The 21,238-nt window shown below is 38.1% G+C and overlaps 2 protein-coding genes and 1 long non-coding RNA gene across 12 annotated transcripts; 1 reads left to right on the top strand and 2 right to left on the bottom strand.

Annotated features, from left to right (window-relative positions):
• Positions 1–476: 476 nt before the first annotated feature.
• Positions 477–3,746, bottom strand: rmdn1 (regulator of microtubule dynamics 1). Its single transcript, XM_086065835.1, has 10 exons — positions 3,168–3,746; positions 2,582–2,687; positions 2,396–2,480; positions 2,167–2,326; positions 1,743–1,832; positions 1,614–1,669; positions 1,103–1,190; positions 1,008–1,038; positions 733–866; positions 477–650 (listed from the first exon to the last, which is right to left on the bottom strand). The coding sequence occupies exons 1-10, from the start codon at positions 3,297–3,299 to the stop codon at positions 609–611; spliced, it is 924 nt and encodes a 307-aa protein (XP_085921961.1). The 5' UTR covers positions 3,300–3,746; the 3' UTR covers positions 477–608.
• LOC147155734 (uncharacterized) lies at positions 2,153–20,822 on the top strand. 10 transcript variants are annotated; one of them, XM_086065826.1, is made up of 14 exons: positions 2,153–2,375; positions 2,447–2,501; positions 2,594–2,707; positions 6,322–6,516; positions 9,950–10,044; positions 10,691–11,086; positions 12,172–12,318; positions 17,524–17,583; positions 17,679–17,743; positions 17,828–17,902; positions 18,056–18,209; positions 18,684–18,791; positions 18,875–18,923; positions 19,103–20,822. In XM_086065826.1, exons 8-14 carry the CDS (start codon positions 17,581–17,583, stop codon positions 20,146–20,148), a joined length of 1,500 nt encoding a protein of 499 aa, XP_085921952.1. In that variant the 5' UTR covers positions 2,153–2,375; positions 2,447–2,501; positions 2,594–2,707; positions 6,322–6,516; positions 9,950–10,044; positions 10,691–11,086; positions 12,172–12,318; positions 17,524–17,580; the 3' UTR covers positions 20,149–20,822. The 10 variants fall into 10 exon arrangements, with proteins under 10 accessions (XP_085921952.1, XP_085921951.1, XP_085921950.1 ...); XM_086065825.1 differs by lacking the exon at positions 9,950–10,044 and having other exon boundaries at positions 17,527–17,583; XM_086065824.1 differs by lacking the exon at positions 9,950–10,044.
• LOC147155735 (uncharacterized) lies at positions 9,621–14,498 on the bottom strand. The gene is made up of 3 exons (XR_015092024.1): positions 14,403–14,498; positions 10,878–12,229; positions 9,621–10,779 (listed from the first exon to the last, which is right to left on the bottom strand). It is a non-coding gene; the product is annotated as an uncharacterized LOC147155735 (long non-coding RNA).
• Positions 20,823–21,238: the final 416 nt, after the last annotated feature.

Here is a 21,238-nt window from a genome sequence, read left to right as displayed (position 1 = left end):
CCAGGACGGATGAAATGACGGAGGAAAACGTATCGTATTGTAGCAAAAGGAGCCGACTTTGAAAACTGTGCTTCCTTTCTCGATCGCAAACCTGTAATCGAAGCGAATCCGAAACTGTGTATGTGAATACTCATTGTACAAAGATAATGACAGATAGCATACTTAGATATTATAATAAATTGCAGAGCCGCAGTTCCAGTGTTTGGAAATCTGCGATGCCTTTTGTTTCATATCAGAAATAGACTTGGGAGTGTTTCAGGCGGCCTTCGCGGCAAGCCAGCTGCAGCGCAGGCCACCTGAAAGTCATCCCGACATGTAACATATCGCGTGTAGATACACACTGTAAACACCTACTACACTGTACAGAATGGCCCTTTACCGGTGTATAGAGGATTCATTTTTAAATCAAGCTTTCAGCCGTTTGAAATGAAGAGAAATGGATTTATGAGAAACAAATAAATACGTGAATGACTCCCTTCCCTGCCATGACTCTGCTTTTATTTCAAGTGGTGAGGGCGGTCCCCCGAGGAGATGAGTGATTTCTCCGTCCAGGGCCAATCATAAAACTATGTTAACAATTACAGAACATTCTCAAAATGATGCCAGGTTCATCTGAACTTCTTTAACAGGTCAACGGCTTCTTTATGGACCTGAACACAACGGAACAGAAGAGTTCACAGGCGCAAAGCGTCTTCCTCGTGTGTAACACAGTAACTCCAGATCTTTTAATACCTCTTTGTCTTCGTGCGTGCGCGGGGGGTAATCTTTCGCTTTGTTTAGCCACAGCAGAGCTTTCTGATCATCCTTCATGGCCGTGTAGGTCTTCCCCAGCATGAGGAGGTTTTTACTGTAGAAGTTGGGATCGACTTGGAAAGGAAAATGACAGTAAGGGGCGGCCAATTTGCAGCAGCGGCCGATTGAAAGAATATCGTTGATATCCAGCAAGGTCTATGTACTACTAGTACATAAACCATAAGATGGATATCGAACAAACGATGTTCTTTTACCTTGTTCAGCTTTCAGGAAGAACTGCAAAGCCTTGAATGAAATGACAGTCAATTAAACTTGCAACAGTAAAAAAAAAAAAAACTACAAATCTTACCTCGTCATAAGTGGATGTGGGAGGTGATGCAAAAATAACCGCCGCCACCTTGCGTTGATACCACGGCAGCTCAGAAAAAGTGAAACACCTAACGAGAAAGAAAGGGTTCAAAGGGATTTCAAATTTGACACTGACATAGAGCATGGTACTGTACTTGGCACCTCCAAGTTTGACCTACATGTCAATTGTTCACTTCTAAAAATAAGTCTGCCAAGCTAATATTACTGTGCTAGTAAATTCAGGCCTTACATTTTATGAAACCAAACATTGACATTAAATTGTTGCAAATATTTTTTTTAATAGAAAGCAATGCTATGTTAATAGTTTATATAATATTTTTATTTTTTTATTTTACTCAAACTAAGTATTTTTTGTCTTTAGAAAAGTTCCGACTGATCTCATCATCAACCAATATGCTGATTTTAATATGTTTTGCAAAACTAAAGCAATGTCCACAATAAACTCAAGACTGTATGATATGTTACAGTAAGAAACGAAGATCAAGACTCACCAGTAACCCAAAATGTGCAAGGATGTTGCATCTTTGGGATTGAGCTCGAGGGCTCTCTAGGAGGAAATTGACATTCCCTGAATGACATTTTATATAAAATCGTGGCAGTATGGCAGTGGGCAAACTCACCTCCAGATGTTCCCGGATTGCGTAAGAATTACCAATTTTAACCTTGACTCCCTCGTACTCCCCTACATCACTCAGACATATTGCATACCACTGTGGTTTTAAAAAAAGAACATCTTTGAACTTAGTGTATAAACAATTACAGAGCACAGGTTTGTCCATAACATTGTGTATCGTACAGTGGTTTTAAAAAAAGAAAAAACATATTTGAACTTAGTGTATAAACAATTACAGAGCACAGGTTGTCCATAACATTGTGTATCGTACAGTGGTTTTAAAAAAAGAAAAAACATATTTGAACTTAGTGTATAAACAATTACAGAGCACAGGTTGTCCATAACATTGTGTATCGTACAGTGGTGGTGTGGCTTTCATAATAAAGCAAAAACAAACCAAAAAAAGCATGACAAACATGACCAAGTCTTACTTTGTGTGCTGCGAAACACTTGTCATCTTTCTCCAAGGATTTTTTCGCATATTCAAAGGCCTCATACATCAGCTGCTTCTTCCGTCCCTCCTGGGTGTCGGGCAGCTCGGACACGTCACGGGACACTCTTGCCAGCCTCCACAAGAACTCTGCATTATCGCTGGACCCCCCCAAAAAATTTTTGCTAAAACAGTGACGGGCACAAACTGGTAAGCAGGTCAGATCTCACCTGTCTTTGTACTGGAGTAGGAGCTGGTAAAGTTTGTGTGTCTCCGCACAGCTGTAAAGATAGTCAGCCTGCTCAAGAACTTCCTCTGCAAAACACATCAACCACAGTTCAGTATCTAATTTCCTTTATGCTGATTCCGATTCCATTTGACTGTATGGATTCATTCCATACTGAATTGTCAACTACCTTTTTCTAAAGCAAGGACCACCGCTGAGTCCTGGACCTTACGATAAGCTCCATATGTCAGACACGAGAGTGTTGGGAGTCCCAGCAGGATGGCAGCTCTTCCACTCTACATGCAATGAAGACAAGGTACATTTTGTTAGATGTCTCGGAGCAGTTTTTGATATGTGCTACATATGTGGCTGCAATTTGGTTATTATCACTATGGCATAAATCACAAATGGTGTCCTCATTAGAATCACTCATGAAAATTTAGTATCTTGAAGTACAACGATAGACTTCTCAACATGTTTTCCTTTATTTTATACCTTTTTTCCCCTCTCTATTTGATGTACATTATGTTAAGAGCAGAAATTAAAATAACTTCTTTTTTTTTAACGGCTTAGAAACGGATACCGTAGTTTTTGTGCTCCAATTCTGGACCCTTTATCCACATACACTTCACGCATCAAAACTACTTATACACAATTGAAAACTGAGCATTATTGACTTCCATTAAGATCTCACATTCGACTATGCAGGTGTTTGAGCCGATGAACAACATAGTAAAACAGCATCAAAGTGAAAATAAAATGCAACCGGTATTTACTGTGAGAACATTGGCGACCCTTCTTGGAGAGGACCAGTAAAACCGGTTAGCCGTTCTAATTCGGATGCCTTTCGTCCAAGTTGCGTCCGCGATGGTTCTGTTAACACACCGTGTCCAAAAGAGGCCAGCCATCACGTCAAAAGTCTAAACCGGGAGTGAAGAAGGTCTCACCTGTCCAGTATTTACCAACAGAGGCTGTCTATGGGTGCCATTCAAGAACACTCACGGGAAACGTTGCGAAACTGAAAGCAGCATTCCGGATACATGTTTTGTTTTTACATTTTATAATCATTTATTTTGCTCTATTGTTTTGTTTTGTTTTGTATCTACTCAAAACCTTAGCTCATAGCAGTTATTTAGAGCACTATACAGGTTCGGTTCGTTAAAAATAGTATTTCGCCCGAGTGTATAGTTCGTGTGTATTTACGAAATTATAACAGGTTTATCATTTACATATTTATCTAATTAAATCTCACAAAAGACAAGTTGTTGTGCGCAGCAAAAGTATTGTTTTTAAGGGCTCGCACACTCGTTCAGAAGCATTGTGGCGTTCTTGAATGCACCCCGTACAAATGTCCCTCAATTTGATGTAGTCGATGAGAAACTAAAGACTTTCGATCCGTAGGTGACAATAGTCCTCCGTCCTGTAAGTTCACAACAGTACTTATGTTTTTAAAAATCGTGCCACTGGTAAAGTAGACATACTTAAGCAAAACTAGTTAAAAATACTAATAATAAAATGAATAAATAAAAATAATAACGTACTTAATTGTTGCGATTTTCACTTTATCCCAGCAGGGTTCGCCACAGCGAGTCACTCGATTTGTTTGGCAGTTACCATGGTTTATTTCTTTCTTTTTCTTTTTGTCATTGTGAAAGACAATTAATACAAGTCTCTTTCTTTCTTTTATTACATACACTGAAACTGTTTGTTTTTGACTGGTTAACATAGCAACTGGCAAAGCCAGCGTGTCTGCTGCGTTAACGTAGGTTTGTGATTGACAAACGCGTGTCCGACCTACGTACAAATACCGACAAATTTGTTACATCCCGCCATACGGACGTAATTGCGTCGTAAAGCGACACTCTGAACTAAATCACCCGACTCTTGACATCATGACCGTGCTGTCTACGAGGGTACAGGGTTAACTGCCGTTGCTTGTTTTTTTTTTTATGTCATTCAAGTTTGCAAAAATTAATGAAAACACACAAAAGGACTTTCCAGTTCAGTTGGGCCTACATCAACAAAAACATTTAAACTAATATACATTAATAGATTGCAAATACATTGTTTAGTATTTGTCAAAACTCAGAAATATGTTTTACCTTTCTTCGTGTCTACCAACCTAAGAGTCAATATCAAATCAAATTACCTTAAACAGAGTAAATTTGAAAAATGTAGCTTTGTAAATATGAAATTTCCCTAACAGAATAAAAAAGCCAACAATATTGCAAATGTATGTCTCTTTGTATACTTCAGCAGCATTTTTTGATATACTGTTTTGAAGTATTTGACAGGGTTGTGGCAAACCCAGCAAAATATATGATGAAACAAAATATCTCACAACGTGTTTTTGGTGGTTGAGCTGGATTACTCAAATAATACGCTATGTTGACGTTATAGGAATTGTGACATTAATTGTCATCAGTAGTACGGTACGTACTGTACACACAGTCCCACCTTTCAAAAATAGCATAACTTTAAACACAACCACGTGCTCTAGGAAAGAACGAACAATCTGTAATATCGCTTTAATCAAGACAAGGTAAATTTAGTTTGCATAGTTGTTTACATTTCGATACATTACACGTTCTCGCACTGACCATTTCAAAAAGTGCATCAGATTTCTTTCCCATGTCACCACTGATGCAATATCTAGAAAGTACCAGTAACATAAAAGAATACTGCTAAATTTAACAATATTTTACTTTGACAAATATATTTGAAATCACCTTTTTGTCACGCTCAGAAAAGGTTTACGCTTAAATTCAGACATTTCTGCTCCGTCATGATTATTGCATTCATCTGTGCAGTATTGAAAATAGGAATGACCTAAATTTATATTTTGTTTTTCATAATTAAAACATCAGTATCCATCTAATTAGTCCACAAAATGATCCATTATTTATTTAATTATTTATTTATTCCTTTATTAATTCATTATGGTGACTTTTTTTTTTTTCAACAAAACTTGGTCAATAAATAAAGATCATGCTCATTCAAGATTCTCTTCAAGACAACTTCTATTTTTTTAAAGATCCCAGACAATCAAATTTGCTATTTTTTCCCACTGTCTTATGCATGACATTGGTCAAAATAAGTCGTCCAAGCCGGTTTAAGTTTGACCAGAGGAATCCCTAAGCATTTCAGAACCAGAATTTGCACCGTCGCCAAAATGTGCGAGCGATGTATCATTCAAGCGAATGGAACTAAAGCTAACAATATTTTTTTATGCTAAATGTTTCCAATCAAGCTAACATGATGGTTGGTGGATCAGGGGTCAGCAACTCCAGTCCTCGAGGGCCCTTATCCGACATGTTTTATAGGTTCCCCTCCAACACAACTGATTCAAATGATCAGAATCGTTGCTGATGAGCTATCATTTGAATCAGGTGTGTTGGAGGAGGGAAACTGTGTAGATAAAGTACTATATATATATATATGTAAGTGCGCTACATTTACCCTCAATGCTTACTACCAAGCCTGTTTTCCATATTCAAAGTAGGGACAGTGATCCAATTAGTGCAGAAACGCAGTCGTTTGATCTGCCAGGTGTTTCGGACCAACTAGAATAGCTTAAAAATGGGTGGAATTTCAATCATTTTCCTCAAACCTGATAGAATGACATCAGATCTTACAAAATATTTGTGACATGAAATGACATCAGAGGTCATAAAATGTATTTTTGTGACATCGGGATATTAAAGAATGTTCTGACTGCACTTTAATGTCTTTGTTTTTTCTTTTAAGTGATTAATGGGGAAGGGAAGGCTCTTGTTTGTTTTTATAGTGATGGATGGGGAAGGTAAGTGTGAGTTTTGCAGTCCTTGTTTTTTAGGTTTTTTTTAGGGATAGATGGGGAAGTTAAGTGTGTTTTTTCCGTCCTTGCTTGGCTAACGTCGTTATTGTCATTGTGTTTTCTGACACTTTCAGTCTGACCACTGCAAAAACAACAGATGACCTTGCATATGTCACTACTGATGGGATGCATGTTGGCAAGTGCCCGTCTGTACCTGAACTCATTTGACAAACTGAATCGAATCGTTACATTTGATTTTTTTTGTTTAATGAGAGATGTACACCAGATATAAATGCTGGGGATTTGTTGGACTTTGGAGAGGAATACTGGTAAGTTTTCACAAACTTAGTAATCGAATGTAATATGCATACTACTACTACAAAAAAAAAAAAACAATAGGCAGCGCCATGGTACAATATGTACGAAAAGTCTACACACCCCTGTTTAAATGGCAGGTTTTGTGATATGAAAAAAAAAGAAGTTTATTCATGATAAATCCACTTTCTCCACTGACTATTTGGATCAAAAATGTGATATGCTGTATGAATTCACAAATATATATCAAATCGCAAGGCCAAAGCAAAAAAAAAAAACAATTTCAGAATTTGAATATCTGAAGCTTACTCATGGTCACTAAATTGGACAAAATATGACCACAGAGACATGTATTTATTTTTATTTATTTGTTTATTTTTATGTATGGTATGACCCACAAGGTTGAGGAAAAAACGTGAAAAAATGTGAAGTAGCTTCCTGCTATATTACTTAGTACTTTTTTTTTTGCTTCTTCTGACACAAGCCGCATTTCAATATTCAAACATATGGTTGTGCCTTTGGACCTCCGAGACCTCCAAACGTGTTTTGTACCAGGGTTAAGATCGTTTAGAAATGTTATTATGTCACTAAGCAAAGTATACCACAATTATTATTAGTAGTAACCAAATAAATGCATATAAAATAAATCCCAAAACCTCATGTATGAAATTAACATTGATGAAAAAAAGGACATTTTTGCTCTAATGAAAAGAGGGAGAGGCGTTTTAGGTCTTATTTTTAATTTTTATTTTTTATTTAATTTTTTTTTTTTTACATTGATCTATACCAGAGGTCACCAGATAGCCACAGAGAACCACATAAGTAAGCCCACAGGCCTGTTCTAGAAAATAGCTTGAAGTGATTTTTTGAAAATTTTACTTTGGATATTTGTTTCCTACCATTTTAAATTCTTAATTATAATAAATGGTCTTCACATAAATTTGTGTAATTGACATTTAAATGTTTTTTTTAATTATTTTTTTGGTCATTTAATCCAAATCTGAAAATCTTCCCACATGACCATCACAGAATTCCTTGGAAAAAAATCTAGTAGATGAGGAAAATCCAAAATAGTAGGTGCATTGCATCGCTGCTATGTGAAAAACACTTATGTCCGGTTTTTGAGGTGTCTGCATTCAGTTTAATTCTAAAACTTACAAGTGTTTTTCACATAGCAGTGACGATATATGTGTTGGTATTGAATAGAAGTGATGAAATGTCAGAAATTCTGGTTAAAACAGGCTACACTCACTTTCAATCTTGGAACAGCCTGCTCCACCAGCACTCGTACGCGTTTCAAAGCAGAAGTGGGAGGGGTGAGGTGGATCAAGGGGGTATGTACTGTACTTTTATTATTAAATTACGTTTCAACTAAGTACTGTATGTTTTTAATACCATTTTCTAGCTTGTAAACAAACAAAAAAAGAGACAGTAAAAAAATACAATAAAATTTATAAAGATCTGTCAAGTTTTGGGGCGCTTTCATTCTGTTTAAGGGCGAAGAAGACAACGCTCATTTTTCACCACAGTGCCATCTGCTGGACGGTTTGGCATACAGCCTCCAGAGGTGATGTTGCCCGGTGTCCCCATGGCAACCGTGATGTAAGCTTGGACATGCAGTACAAAAAACAAAAAAACTGCCACAAAAACCCCACCAATATCCGGATTTACGATACTTGACTGACTCATTTCGCCATTTTAGCAATAAAAATATTTTTGGGGGTCTAGAATTAATTTGACAACTTGTCACTTGCTGACCTGTTTTCTGCGTTTGGTCATGTGACGTTCGCAAACTGAGCCATGTTTGGTCGGTACCTGAGCAACAGATGCCATTTTTGGTGGACAGCAAGTGGCAGAATGTATTTCTAAAGGTATTAATTCCACATTAAAATAATGGAAGTATCAAATTATAGACAAAATATTAACTTCTTAGGTTTTTACACTACTGAAAATGGCTAAATGAGTCCCTCTAAAAAAAAAAAGGCCTATGCACATGCTTGAGTTTATAATTTTTTTTGGACCATTCTTCTTGAAGCACATTTATGAGGTCACACGCTGATGTTGGATGAGAAAGCCTGGCTCGGTTTCCGCTCTAATTTGTCCCAAAGGGCTCCTCCTTGTCTCAATGACACAAAGCAAAGCCCGAGTAGTATTTTGGCGTGACCTCAACTCACTTTTGGAATTAATTAAAATGTTGTCCGGCCTTTTCAGCCAGTATAAGTGTATAACTTCATAAATGCACTTCTGGAATAGTCAACACTATATTAAAACGTATGGCTTAATAATGGAAGGTAACATGCAAGTCAAGGCAGGCAATGAAGTCATCGACCTGCACAATCCAATAAGTATTTTAATTTTTTTCTTTTATTTTTTTTTCTTATAAAGAGCTCAGTATTGTTCATTCGGAAATGTCATCATCATTGCTCTTTATTTATTTATTTTAATTTTATTTTTTATTATTATTTTTTAAATATATATATATATATATATATATATATATATATATATATATATATATATATATATATATATATATATACATACATACATATTTATATATATATATATTAAAAAAAATTGTATGTGCGTGCGTGTATTTGTTAGCTCACCAAAAAACTATTAGAAAAAATCCCATACCGTTCACCTAAACCGAACACCGCCGTCAGGAGACCCGAGGGGACCCGAGGCGACCAAAGGAAACCAAGGAAGGTGAAATCCAGCACCGACCAGACACCACCCACCGGGCCACCCACCAGAATTCTTCCCCAACCCAAGAAACATCTAAATTCCAACAAATCCAAAAAAAAATCAAAAATCAGGGAGACCAATAAGTATTTTAAACAAAGTTTAAAAAAAAAAATCTTTTTATACAAGTCTTTATTGACAACACAGGCTTTCAAGTCTAACATTTACTATAAAAGGTGCAAAATACATGAATAGCAGGTAAAAATCTAATAAAAACAATAATGAACAAAAAACAATTATGCCTGATATGGACAAACAGGTTTAATTACAGTGTCATATTCAGGTGTGTTATCAGCGGAGTCATCTCTTTTTTTAACCATGATTTTATTCATTCTTTTTATATTTTGTATTGGCTTGTATGGGTCGGGGCGTTTAATTGTTTTGGACTTTATTTACTTGCTTTTTAAAATCGGTTTTAAATGACATTTTAGAGCAGGTTTGTCAGTTTTTATTGTTATATTTTCATTTTGCTTTAGTTTGGAAAACTGCCACAAGAGGGCGGCCGAGTGCACAAACTGACCTTCCTGCTTCTTTATGGTCATACTGTGCGGTGTACCGAAATACATTTCAAATAGACCCGAAAGCGCATGTATTAAATCCACAGACTAATTGTCACTACAATTACTTTTAGTTTTATAAAGGTAAAGTGTAGTTTAGTATTGTTTTTTTTGTCATTTTACATTTGTCAATCAAAACCACCAGTGGTTCGGATCGGTGGAAATCAACGGGCTCGGTACAAGATGTATTCTTCGGAGTATGTGAACTAGATACCGCAAGATTTCATCTTGCAGAGCAAGGTTAGTGTTTCGCCCTTTAGTTTAATAATTTAATTAAGAGTAATTAAATTGAATAATAGTTTTCTAATAATCTTTGTATTGGTGCATCGGAGGGTGTCCATCCATCTTTCTACGGCACTGAACATTGGGCATGGCGGGGTAGACTGGCCAACAATTGCCCTATGCCATTGTTTTAAATTTGTGAATGTTAGAATATTGGCCCTATACACCTCCAGTAACAGCAGTGTTTAAAAGGTAGTGTAATAACAAAAAATGTGTTTGCAACAAGATGTTCTATGCGCATCCACTCGTCAAAACACGGTATTCTGATTAAAAACTGCGTTTGTGGGATATGAATAAATCAGGAAAACCCAACCTATCTATATGGATCTCAGGGGGGAGGCCATTTTGTTTGTGAACATCACATGACCAAACCCAGAAAACAGTTGAGCCTGTTACCTGAGCTCTTGTGATGTCATTTTCAGTCGACAGCAAATGGCAGTACAAGACAAAATGGCCGCCCCATGACACAAGATTTTCTGCTTAATACATATTCCAAAACCTTATTAATCAAAAATACTGTATGACACAAAGAACATGAATGACACAAAGAACGAGTTTTTTTTGTTTTTTTTCCTTTAAAAACATGTAATCGAATGTCCTGCAGGGAGCTGCAAGGTGGCGTATGTCCTCAATGAGGGCACCTTGTATTCATCACACATCAACATGGTTTGACCAGGAGCCTCTTCCGCCTGACTTTGGATAAAAGGATAAAAGGAGATGAGGATTTTCTTCAGACCTCCCAACAAGGAAATACCTTTGCCAGCGATGACAGTGAAGTAGAGAAGTCTTACCATGTGGAATATTTTCTTCAGAGGAGTGGATTATTTGCAAGGACAGCAAGCTTCATCCATGAACTTCCGCCGAGAAGTCAGCAATTGAAAGCAATTCATGTTCAGCATGGCATTAAGAGTGGATGCAGGGAGGCTTAACCACGTGGGATGTGCCATAAAAAGGTGGAATATTTCTGAATCACCTGGATGATCAACTCTCATCATGCAAGGTAGGATCTTTTATTATATTAAATTTTTGCGAGATGAACTCAGGGATCTAAAACTTCTTCCACATACGCAATATCACAATTTCTCTCAATGTTCAATGTAATTTTTGAAAAAAAATGGGGTTTAAAGAGCATATGTACCAAATTTCACGTTTGTATCACAATGTGATTTTTTTTTTTAATTATCTGCTTCACTACCCCCAAATAAAACAATACTGCACCTTTCAGAGTGGCCTTTGATTGTGGGCAGTCTAAGGAACACCTGTGCACTAATCATTAGGGGTGTGCCAAAAAATAGATTCCCATTCAGTACGATTCAGAATCGATTTTAAATGTCCCAAAATCGATTTTATTTGAATTATTTTATACTGTCTTGCCCTTGTTTGTGTGTGCCTTTATTGGGAGCGCTGTTAATGCTGTACACGTTTTGGCCACCTAGGGGCAGTGTGGTTCCACGCGTTCTGACACACTGTGTTAATTTGTAGCCACATCAGAGAGTAGAAGGAAAAAGTCACAATCAAGTTATGCCAACAAAAGTGGTTTTGTTTTGTTTTGTTTTCGCAGCGTAGAAAGAGCATATGCCGGTGAGTAATGTTAAGATGCTTCTCTGTATACATTCCTGAAGAATTTTGTATGACCGGCCGTTCTTTTGAGTGATAAAAGTGCAGCGAGGAGCGCGCTAATTAGCGTTAGCGAGTCAGACCGGAGTAGATCATGACTGTTCTTTGCACATCTATAAATTGAAGCACAAAGCAGTGGCAGTCAAATCATTTTCAGTCAAAAATCGTTCTGAATCAAAAATCACAGACCCAAACATCGGAATCGAATTGTGAGACAGTGAACAATATTTGAGAGAAATGGTGATATTGTGTATATGGAAGAAGTTTTAGATCTTTGAGTTCATCTCAAAGAATGGGAGCAAAAACAAAAGTGTTCCGTTTATCTTTTTGTAAGAGTAAGTATATATCCCAATATATGTTTGTGCATATACCGTATGTGTGTACTGTACTTTGCCAATACTTGCTCTCACGATTCAGTATTGATTCAGCAAATCTCGGATCTAATCGAAATGCCGCATTCACATGAAGGACCTTCAAGGAGCACAGTGTCGTGGAAACCCAGAGAAAACATGTTGCCGTCTCGAACCTGCACACAGCGATGAAGGCACGTCAGCAGCCTCGGACATGTGACGGTTGGACTTCCAGAGGCTGACTCCACTAATCGTTTCATTGAGGGTAAAGTATGTTTTCATTTTTCATGTTTACATTGTTGTACATGAGTATTACAGTATATACCTATTTTCATCCATCTCTGGGGGCGGCCATTTTGTCATTCGCTGTCGACTGATAATGACATCACATTTGCTCAGTGCTCAGCAAACCTTGCAAACGTCACATGACCAAACTCAGAAAGCAGGTGAGCCGTGATTGGTTGCTACGTAATGCTGCATTCGAGGATGGTCGGAAGTCGGACTTTTCCGAGTTCAAACCAGGAAGTGTGTACGGGAACGCCCCCTTGAACTCGGAAATTCCACTTGCGAAGTTGGAGGGGGAAAAAGGACCCCGACTTCACCGACTGACTACAAGTGACGTCACTCTACAATTGCGGCAATTTACTCGAGTATAAAACTAGATAGCTTTCTTCCTTCATAAATATTCGACATAACCGCTAACTCCCTACATGAAATTATACGGTGAACTACTGAACTGTATGAAATGCTTATGAAATAAGATAAAAACAATAGTTTGCTGGAGGTCAAAATGAGTTTTGAGGACCAAAATAAAAAAACAAATTTATCACTATCCGCCATTTCGGTTGTTTACTTTCGCCTCGAACGCTTTCAGGTCGGGACTGGGAAAAACCAACTCGGATATATCCGACTTCCGACCGTCCTTGAATGCAGCATAAGCTCCCTGCAACAGTGATGACATTTTCAGTTGACAAGTGACAAAATCACCACCCCTGAGATGGATTTAAAAAAAAAAAACAGATGGATTTTGCTGCTTAATTCCACAAACACAATATTAACCGGACTAGTGTGGCTGCATCGAAAATATTATTGTAAATTTTCGTTTTTCTTCTTCTTGTAAGGGCAACCAACCTAATTTTTAATAATCTTCTTTTTTTAAATAATATTTTTTCAAAAAAGAAAAGATTATTTAAAAATTAGGGCGTTAGGCGATTACATTTTTTTCAATTGTAATTAATCGCATGACTTCAATAGTTAACGCATGATTAATCACAAATTTTACATCTGTTCTAAATGCACAATATTCCCCCCCCCCCGTGTTTTCATACTCTTGCTAACAAAAGTTGAAAAAAAATTAAACTAATAGAAGTAGTTAAAATGAATTTTTGACGTCTATAGCCGTCAATGGCAGTGAATGAGTTAAAAACAAAAACTCGATAAACGACATAAAAAATAACTAAAGTAACAAATTCCAAAACTATAATAACCTTTCTTTTAAATATGTAACTTTTAAGACAATTTAAAGTTTTTTGTTTTGTTTTGTTTTGTTTTTGCTTTTAGTGAAAGTTTCCTTTTGTCTATTGAGTCAGTTATTTCTTGTATGTATGTTAAAGCTTTAACGTGAGGAGACAGACCTGGAGTTTGTCAAGTTTTCATTTGATTTGACAATTGCCATATTTGCAATGATAAGTACGAAAAGTGAGTAAGTGGCTGAAAAATTCTCAGTGTACCTTTTTGACATTTTCATACAACTTGTTACAATCAATATACAGTCGTGATCAAAAGTTTACAGAATAATGAAGAAGGAGGATTAACTTCCTTTTTTTTTCTTTCAAAAATCATCACCTCAAAGTTCGGGTTTTGGGCACTGTGACACATGACCTGAACACACATCAAAAGTGGTAATGGAATAGCTAAATCAAGCTACAATTGAGGTTTTAGGATGACCTTCCTAAAGTCCTGACTTATTGAACCCCAGGACATTCTGTACAATACTTGGAGCTGATTGGACGATGCGGCGATCTTTTTTTTCAATTGGACATTTGCTATCACAACAGTTAAAATTTTCTTAAAAATGCATAAGATTGTGTTTTTTTATTATCTTAGCAGGCATATAGCCTCCTGGCAACTTTGGCAAGTGATCAGTACATTTTATTAATGCTCATCCCACTATATTAATATTTATTTTGACACATTGTAACCATAGAGCTATGTCATTTTCTACCCGTGAATTGACAAATATTTCATCAAATTCAACACATTTTGGTGTGAACTAATATTGTCATGTAAGTGAGATTGTTATCGTCAACCATAATGTAAGTTAATTCTATTTGTTATCTTGTTTCATACCTGTTTGTGGATAAGTTGACAGGAGGGCTCCGAATTAATTTTATTTTATTGATTACTATTTTTTGACCAAAAGACGAAAACACACGTGTAGATTCCGTAACACCAGCACGCGCACCTTTCTTCATCGTGCTGACTGCTTATGTCGTAGAGAAACAAACTACTTCGCATCTGACTGCGTACGCAAATCCTAGACCAGTGCGTCGACAACGTTTTTTTTTCTTTTTCTTTCTTTTCTTTTTGTTTTTGTTGTGTAAATGAGGGTGGGTAGAGGAACGTCATCGTGGACAATTTCACGGATGGTCACGTCCGCTTAAAACGAAAACCATAAACAGTGGCCAGAGGATGGGAGCATTGGGTCTCCTTTGGATGAGTTTGCAGTGTTTCGTGAACATCTTTGGAAATTAAAAACGTTCAACGCAGTTGGTTTCAAAGTGTTTGTCACGTTAAATCTATTACAAATATTTCACAAAAGAGAGGAGAAAAGACGGATATAAAAAAAATAAAACAAAGAAGTGATGCCGTAACATCATTTACATACACAGACAGTACTAAATACTTTAAACTATCATTTTATTTAGTTTTCATATTATTTGCAACCTCCCTGGCTTGTTTTGCGAATTTTTGTTGGATTCAATATTCAAATTATCTTCATGTTTTGTATACTGTTCATTGTTTAAATAAAGTTTCGTTGAAAATTAAAAAGGTAAACTCAATCGTGTAAAAATATTTTGTAAAGTTTGTTACATATAAACTCATGACTTTAAAAATACATTATGTAGCCATCAAAAGGACATTTTCATTGTTGGTATTTTATTGAAGAAACGAGCTGTGAAGAAGACGTGTCACTAAGCTAAATGATTAGCATCAACGTCGATGTTGTACATAGAATGAATTTTCACTAATAGCTTGTCATATGCGTTTTTGGGGTCCAAAATAGAGTTGGGTCAACCCATGTTATATCGATTACGAAAAAAAACTAATTGGAATAAGGAAGGTAAGAAGTACTTTTTCCCCCTCGTTTATATCTTTCATTTGGTAGATTCTGTATTTACAAAGCTGTGAACTTTGAGATGCTCCAAATTGGCTGCCACTCAAGAGGTTCTCTTTTGTAAAATATCGACATTGGCAGTGAAAGTAAATTAAACAGCAGACGACAACTCAAGTCGCGACGTCATTTGCTTCTCACGCATATGACAAAAAGCTGACGACAGCTAGCAACATAAACGGGCCGAGTTTACGCAATTGACGGCTTGTAGCACGAGCGTTAAATAACAACGTCGACAGTTTTCGTAGCTGACGGGTGCTTATGCAAACTTTATCCCCTGCGAAAAACGATTAAATAAAAGAACAACTTATGCAATCACCGTTATAAGTCATAATGCGCACATGTAGATGATAAAATGAAGCTTTTTGCACGTTATTCTTGTCAACTGTTTGTGGAAGGATAGTTCATTAAAGATGAATATGTTCATAACGTACTTGCACTGCGTATTTATTCAAAGTACAACATATGTGGCCCCTGAACTATGATACATTTGACACCCATGCTTTAGTATAAATTGACCACACTGTGGGTGTGAATGATCAGCTGGCACAGGCTCCACAGCTCATCTGCAACATCAGTGCAGGGAATTGATGGGTTGGGTAATAAATTGGTATCGTATGAGAAATCCGAGAGGTGAGCTTTCTAATATCGTTGTGAGAAGGGATTTCTTGGGGTTGTTACAGCGCATGGTTGGAGGAGTGATGCGGAATGAAGCAAGTCGGTGAGGTAGGAGCAGGCAAGATCATTTTTGAGTTTTAGAGCAGATGGAGTGGGTGAAGGTAAGTAGATTGATGTCGATTTTTATTTTTTATTTTTTATTTTTTTTTAGGTCAGTAGAGAATATAAATAGAAAGATACTGCAAAAACAGTCTGGAGGTACTGAGGCATGGATTCGATGGGGTGTTTTGGGGGTTTTGGTTGAGGGTTCGAGGGGGATGGGAGATGTCCCAGGTAGAGGGGAGTTCATTTTTTTATCGCAATTTAGTTATGATCATCCAGGTTTTCATGCGGAAAGACCTTTTAAGATGACAGTTTTGCCAAGGATTGCCTTTCTTGACGGAGATGCACGATTTCATAACAGTGACATTGAGGTACACGATGTTATGGCAGATGTTATGTTCAAGGGACAACGTGAAAGAAGAATGAATAGGTTGACTTGGGTTTTAGAGCATGTTGGTTAATTTTTTTGATATTAACAACTGTAGGTTTGTTTAGGTAAAAGGTCAATGGCGGTGCAATTGGAACAAGTCTTTGGAGGCTTTGACATATGTAATCGCTCTCAAGTTGTTTGCGTTGCCCTTGAAATGTCACTAATACATCATGTTGACAAGGATTCATCACCACTGTCAGAAATGATGTTACATAATCCATCCATCTATCTTGGATACAAGTTGCAAAACTAACGGCTAATGGCTTCATAAAATGGTACCAAATATTGAAAAACAAAAATGAGAATTTTTTGCAGAGTTCGACCCCCAAAAGTCTATTTTCTAATTGATTAAATGACAAGCGCCTCAGATCAAGATCCGTATTTGTTACCGCCATTGGATCAAAATGCACCCGATCAGGCCAGAATGCCACCCGAGGCCGATGCTGCCCACTTTCCCCGTGGGGCCTCGTTTTTCGCAGCCAGCTACGATGATGGCGGGTCCTAACATGTATAATGTACCGCAGCAGATCAGACCACCGGTACATCTCAATAGTCATGCCGGTTTCCATAATCATAGTCAGGTAAGTAGTAGCTAATTCTTTTGTGAAGTCAAATGTCTTTCTAAATGCAACCCTAAAACCTTTTTGGATTGAAAGTTACTTGTTGCCGGAAGACAAATATTGAGAATAGTAAAGGTTTTCCGTTTTCGTGACTTTTTTTTGAAAATATCTTAAAACTTTAATTACGACTTCTAAAAAAATTGTCTTACTTCAGTCTTGGCTCCAATAGTTAAAGCTTCACCAGTCATCAGTACAGCACGCATTGACGGGAGTTTTCGTTTTTTGACCTAATATTATATAAGCCCATCATAGAACACAGAATTATGAATTCCGCACTGATATTAACTGCCCTTTACCTTTGAACAGCAGCAACTGCCGCATCAATGGCCTGTACAAAATGTCTTGGGCCCACACCCTCAACAAATGGTAATATTGAGTTATTTTTATTGTATTATTTATGTATTTCAGATTGAGCAACTTGAGAATTATGGTTAATGGCGACCATTGACTTTGTGTTTCAGATGCGGGCGCCATCGGGCATGATGATGACGCCCGGGGCCCCTCAGATGGTACCAGTTGGTTTTATGTGAGTGAAACCCTTACAAACGATCGGAATAAATGCTCTATTATTCATGTTATCGCATTCTTTCTATTTCACGCCCATATGTAGGAATGGAGAAATTCTGTTTGAGCAGGTGCATCCTTTAATGTCGGCAGCTCCTCCCCAAAACCTCTTCACAACAATGTAAGCTTTCTTTGAGCAAACATTCCTATACAAAAAAAAGTACGAGATACTTTTCTCCTTTGAAACTTGCAAACAAATAAAAATTCTGCAAAGATACCATAAACTTTGATGAAATGTTTTCTTAAAGACGCCATTTTGTGCCCTTCATTTCAGCAATACAAGGAAGACGGAACATGTGCGGGAGCGCCCCTACATAAAGAAGCCGCCTAATGCCTTTATGTTGTTTGCAAATAAGTACAGAGAAGTCGTCACCATGCAATTGGAGAAAAGAGACAGTGCGTCTGTTCACGTGGCCCTTGGGAAAATGGTAGGTGATGCACTGGGAGGAGCCAATAAATGGCAATAAGCAAAGCACTTTTGATTGCAAATTTCATTTCATGAGTAGAATTGAATGATCTGTTATGTTTTAAGTTGGGGGGGGTAGTCAAAATATGACTTTGGCCATTATTATTTTATTTAAATCTGGTAAGGCGGTGGTTCCCAAACCTTTTACACCAAAGTACTAACCCTCTTTCTGTACCACCATAATGACCACAATTAAAATACATTTGTGCATATTATTAACAATACAGTATTTCACATTTTTCTAACATACCTAAATGTAAACCGTTCTAAAAATGACATGAACATTTATTAAAAATAAAAATATAACTACAAAAAAACAAAATAAGACACTGTATATCTGTCCGGCCTGTTTTCCATGTTTCCCTCCTGCAGCACAGCTGAATCGAATGGATCAGCTAATCAGCAAGCTTTGATTGTGCTAATTGTTTGTTCACAGTGGAAGTTGCTACCACAGGCGGACAGGGACAAATACTACGAAGAGGCCGACGCTCGGAAACGACGTCACGCTCAGCTTTACCCTCGCTGGTCCACCTGTGAAAATTACGTGAGCTCCACTCGTTTGTTTGCAACTCGCACGGTGGTTACGTGAAATGAGAACACTTTGGGATTTTTCATCTTTCTTTTCAGGGGAAACGCAGGAAGCGGCGGAAGAGTAAAATTCACACTGGTGTTTCAAGTACGTCACTGTATCAATACAAACATGGCCGCCGTGTAGCTAGTCGAAAGCAGTTAAGACACTGACTCTATTTTTATAAAGCACTTTAAAACAACAGAGGCCCCAGAATTGAACCCTGTGGAACACCATATGCAATTTCATATAGTCATATCATTGTTCTGCTTTTGTTGTCTTTGCAGAAGATACACCAGATCCTGAAGTTCCACATGCCAATAACATGTGCCTTTCTACAGTCCCGAAGGACATGCTGGCATCGGAAGAATTGGACTCCTCTTCCGAAACGATGCATTACAACTCGCAGCCTCCTTCTGCGCTCGATTCCGAAGAGTCTGTAGAAGCGCTGATTGAGGAAAATAAATTGGTGCCGATGCCGTGTGTCAAAAACGAACTTTCCATTGCAGCCAACGGACAGATTCAGGGAGAGAGTGTCGAGAACGACCACCTGCTCGATTGCATGCTTCTTTCCCCCGCGTCTCAGATTGAGCTTCAGAGTTTTGAAGATGGCTTCCAGTTGTTACTGGAGCATTTTGAGCCTCAGGGGCTCCCGTTGCTTACGGAGGCCGAGGAGTATACCAAGCCCTTGAGTTTGGGGGAATCCCAGCAGCTGATCATCAAGTTGTTTGAAGGTCCTGCGCTGACAGGGAATCTAAAGGCGGAGCCTCAGCTGATTTTGCCCGCGCAGGCTCACACAGTGGCAGCAGGCCCGTCCAAGACTCTGAACAATCCCATCCAGTTAGTGCTGGAGCATCTTGACACGCCGTCGTCCGTCGCCGAGAGAGCGCATCTTAAGGAAGAAACGCAACCACGGCTCATCACGCACTGCCAGACGTTGGTGGCAGAAGCCATCAATCAAGACGTGCCAAATCAAGTACCGCCGCTGAGACTTCTTGAGACGCCCTCCGCCGCTCCTGCACTCAGTGGTACGGAAAAACCCCAAATGCCGCCTAGCGTGCAGAATCAAATAATCACGCAAGTATTCAACCCTGTGCATCACAAATCCGAGTCCTCTAAACTACTGAGTCAGGACACGGAGATCCAAGTACCATCAGTGGACTTTGAGACCTCCGCCAGAAGTCAGAGTCAGAAATTAGTGTCCGTTGCGTCTCTGAGTAAGGGAAAGCTCTCTGTACCACTTCCGCATGTCGAGACGCTGTCCGCCGCGTTACACTCGAGAGATGGAGATTTCCTCCGGTGTCTCAGTTTTGGCGATGAGCTACAGTTCTAGTTCAAGTCCGGATCCCAGCCTATGCAGCGTGTCGGTTAGCCCAAAGTGGGACGCGCTTTGCAGTAAGGTCAGCACAAGAATCATTGGCTTAGAGGTGAGAAGGTGAGATGGACATCTCTTCCGGTATACGCCACTTTCCGATATAAGTTGGTAATACATTTGGGAAAGTAAAAACGGACCCGTTTTTTTGCTGAGATTGATTTCCATGTCAAAGTCGAGCATCTAACTGAGTTATTTTGATTTCAATGTAAATTGCTACATCTTCCTCATATATACTCGTTCTTGACATCCGCGTAACCATTTTAAAACGTACATTTGGTGATATATTATTATGGTAATATGAATATAATTACATAAATATGTATTTTTGTATCAAAGTATCTAACGTGTGTTTATTGTGCAAACCGATGATGACAAAATGTTTTTCCACCCCCGTTCAATGTGGCAGGTGCGTCAAACACCGTAGCCACAAAACGCACAGCAGTTTGTCTTGCCGCAATGTAGAATCGACTTGTGTGTTTTGCCGTTTTTTTTAGTATATTTGACTCGTTTTCTGTATATATTTGTCTTGGTATACTATGTATATACTGTACACTCATTTATGCAGCTATGTAACACTGACGACGAATGAACAGGTGGAATCAACCCTGATGAAATAAAATTCTGAAACGACATAGTGAGCCCACTTCATGTTCCTTTTCAATGACTGAAATGACAAAAGGCCCCAATTGTGTCCATGAGTTGTAATTTACCGTCTTTAATTGTGGAAGATAATTGACTGGCACGGGAACTTAAATAGCATGTTTTGATTAAGGAGAAAACCATAACCCCCAAAACCCCACACAGGGTTTGGGCCCCAGCTGGAATTTGACCTTAGACCTTTTCTTTTTTCTGTGAGGTATTTGTAGTGCTAATTACACCACTAATACACCACTGAAGACATAAGCGCTGACAGATGAATAGAACTTAATATCTTGATTAAAATATATAAACTGTGGGCCACGTAAACTTCTGTTAGGATTTTAAAAATGTACTTAGTGAATTATTAGTTTACGTAATACGTGTCGTCAGTGTTGTCTGTGAACGCACC

This window comes from Leptonotus elevatus, chromosome 21 (genome assembly GCF_054856555.1).
Source record: "Leptonotus elevatus isolate MCC_2025b chromosome 21, RoL_Lele_1.0, whole genome shotgun sequence".
Lineage (NCBI taxonomy): Eukaryota > Metazoa > Chordata > Actinopteri > Syngnathiformes > Syngnathidae > Leptonotus > Leptonotus elevatus.
Note: the sequence above shows the minus strand (reverse complement) of the source record. Positions and strands in the feature narration are given on the sequence as shown.